Here is a 2,913-nt window from a genome sequence, read left to right as displayed (position 1 = left end):
TGTGGAAAAAGGGTAAGATTTAATTTTGTGGTTCTCCAGGTAGCAACTCACCACATTCTTTTATATCCTGTCATCCTATTTATTTTTTATGTATCACAATCCATAATCTGGAATATAGCTATTACCACTGAGCTGTTTTCAGCTGTCTTTTCCCATCAGACTGGAGCTCTTTGAGAGCAGGGACCATGTCTGTCTTGTTTCCCATTCAGTTCCTAACTCGGACCTGACACATAGTAGGAGCTCAAGGAATATGGGCTAGATGGAGGGAGGGCGGAAAGAAGAAAGGAAAGGATGGAGAGGTGAAGGGGCAAAGGATCAGAGGGAGAGAGAGAAGGGTGGGAGGCAAGGGACAAGGGAGACCTTCATTCCTTTTTGTAACACCAGTCCCCCCACCCCAGGATACTCCTGCCCAAATACCCTTGCTCATCCCCAGGCCTGGGCCATACACAAGGGCAAGCACCTGGAGGGCACTGACAAGGAGGACCCCTCTACCTGGAAGACACGGCTTCGCTGTGCTCTCAACAAGAGTGTGGACTTCCGTGAGGTGCGTGAGCGCAGCCAGCTGGACATCTCCAACCCCTACAGGGTCTACCAGATTGTCTCGGACAGTGCCCATGGCCCAGGTAACATCTTGCCCCTGGAGGTAGTGGCCAAGAATGGCTCTCTGGGCAATAAGAACCTCATTTTGCACATCATAAAATGGGAAATGGTGGGCTTATTGAGCTTAAACTCATGGGCAGGTAAACAGAGAAGGACCCTTAGACCAACCAGTTAATCTCCCCATTTGAAAAGGAGGAAATTTAGGCCCAGAGAGAGGTGGGTCTTGCCTGAGATTAGGCAGTGAGCTGGGGTACTCTTGTCTGGGATCATCTCAGTTGAGGGGGGTCCCCTTGGGGCCCAGGAAACAATAGTCTACCTCTTACTCCATCTAGTTTCCAGGGCTCATGCTTCCTTTGAAGAGAAGGGCGTTCTCCAGAGCCAGCAGGAGCCCCTTAGAGAAGTGATGGAGTCCGCCTGCAGGACAGACCAGGTCAGTGTGTCCCCTGCAGCCCTACAGCCTTGCCAGCTGTCACCTTTTACCCAAACCACCCTCTCTATGGTCTCTAACACATGCTCTCACCCCCTCCATGCCCACTCTTCCCATCAGCTCTACTTCACCTCTTCCATCACTTTCCACTGCATCATTCTATTCACGTCGCCTCCATCATCTGTGGCTCCCTCACTGTTCCCATCACCTCCGTCATCTTCAGCTCCATCACTGTTCCCATCACCTCCGTCATCTTCAGCTCCCTCACTGTTCCCATCACCTCCGTCATCTTTAGCTCCATCACTGTCTGCATCAACGCTATTTTCTCCAAGCTTCCTCCCTGACCCCTATTCATCAGTGGGTCCATTCCTCTGACCCCAGTCACCCCATGAGATCCAGTTCTACCACTGAATTCCCTTCACTGTCATCACCTGTAGCTCTCTCACCCCATCATCTCCATCTCCATCACTGTATCACCCCTACCATCTCCACCCCATCAGCTCTCCCATCATCAGTGGTTCATTGCTCTGTCCCCATCCCCCGCATCAGTCTAATCCATTCCACTTTCTCTAGTGCTCCTATCAGCATCCACTCCATCACTGTCCCACTATCTCTATCACTTCAGTTCCCCCATTCACTCCTAGCACTTTTCCTCCTATCATAGTGAGCTTCATCTCTGACCCCATCACCTCCAACAACCCCATCAACTCTCTTTTTACCTCTATGGGGGAAAGGTCTTAAGCCCTGAAACCTCCAATTCCTGTAAACCCCAGGTGGCCTTCAGCCAGACCTCCCTCTGCCCCAGGGCAGACAGTCTGGGAGCTCCTCTCCCACCTCACTACCTTCTCTCCTGGTGCTCAGGCTGGCTCCGGATTAGCCACCGAGGATGAGGACAGGGAGCAGCCCCCCAGGCTGGCCCGGCAGGGCTCATTGGCACCGGCTGCCTTGCTCCTGGGCCCTCTGGCTGACCACAGTAAGTACTGGGCTTCCTCACCCACCTGCATCCTCCCTGGCCTCCTCCAGGACCTTGATCCAAGGGTGAGGAGGTGCCTGAGTGGGTTCCCTCCATCCCCAGGGTACCAGGCTCAGGACCCCTCACACTTCTGGAGCCCTTTGCCCTCTGAGGACTTCAGCAACCCCGGTAAGGAATCGAAAGGCTCTCCCTTCTGACCGCTGTGCAGGTCGGGCTGGGGCCAGTTTGCCTCTGTCTCCCACCCAAAGCACCCAGCCCAGACTCCCACTGACGACAGCCAGCTTTTGCTGAGGGCTTCGTCTCTTCCAGGCATGCTTCTAAGCTCTCCCCACAGTCCTGAGAGAGAGAAGCCAGAGGTTAAGGACCTCGCCCAGGGTCACACACCTGGTGGCCTGGGAACGTTCCTAACAGCTCCTAAGTGCCAGTGAGAGATTGGAAGCCCAGGGCCTGGCTGCAGAGCCCACAGCCCTAACCACTGAGCCACTGCTGGCTCCTCACAGGGGCGGCTGCTGCTTTGTGGTTAATTCCACCGGCATTCATGTACTTGCTGGGAAGAAGCTCCTAAAATCCCCGCGTTGGGGCTGGAGGGCCTCAGTGTGATAGATGCCCCCACTGTACCGAGAGTCCCGGACTGCTTCTGTAGCTCAGCCACCATTTCGTTTATACTGGAAGCTGCGATTGTTTGCCACCACCGCCACTGCTACAATGATTGCTATCACTTCTCAGAGGGACCGCCCAAACTTCCTGAGGTGGAGGGTGGGAGCGCCCCAGGGCCCCGCCCTGTTGAGGGGTGACAGGGGGGTAGGTGGGAGCCGGCGCCACCCTCACCTGGCGCGCCTCCTGGCCCCTCCCCGCAGATTGCTGGCTGCACGTGCGGCTGTTCTATGGGGCGGAGCTGGTGCTGGAAGCCACC

General features: G+C 55.3%; 1 protein-coding gene across 1 annotated transcript in view; it reads left to right on the top strand.

Annotated features, from left to right (window-relative positions):
- The window catches only part of DUSP15 (dual specificity phosphatase 15), a 19,104-nt gene that overhangs the window by 15,682 nt on the left and 509 nt on the right, over nt 1-2,913 (top strand). Inside the window, exons 10-14 of the mRNA XM_015566647.1 lie at nt 434-623; nt 933-1,030; nt 1,889-2,000; nt 2,103-2,168; nt 2,858-2,907. Of these exons, the coding sequence (XP_015422133.1) occupies nt 434-623; nt 933-1,030; nt 1,889-2,000; nt 2,103-2,168; nt 2,858-2,907 (516 nt within the window). The remainder of the gene's footprint in view (nt 1-433; nt 624-932; nt 1,031-1,888; nt 2,001-2,102; nt 2,169-2,857; nt 2,908-2,913) is intronic.

Source organism: Myotis davidii, unplaced genomic scaffold (assembly GCF_000327345.1).
Source record: "Myotis davidii unplaced genomic scaffold, ASM32734v1 scaffold562, whole genome shotgun sequence".
Classification (NCBI taxonomy): domain Eukaryota; kingdom Metazoa; phylum Chordata; class Mammalia; order Chiroptera; family Vespertilionidae; genus Myotis; species Myotis davidii.
This window is presented reverse-complemented; position numbering and strand designations above follow the sequence as displayed.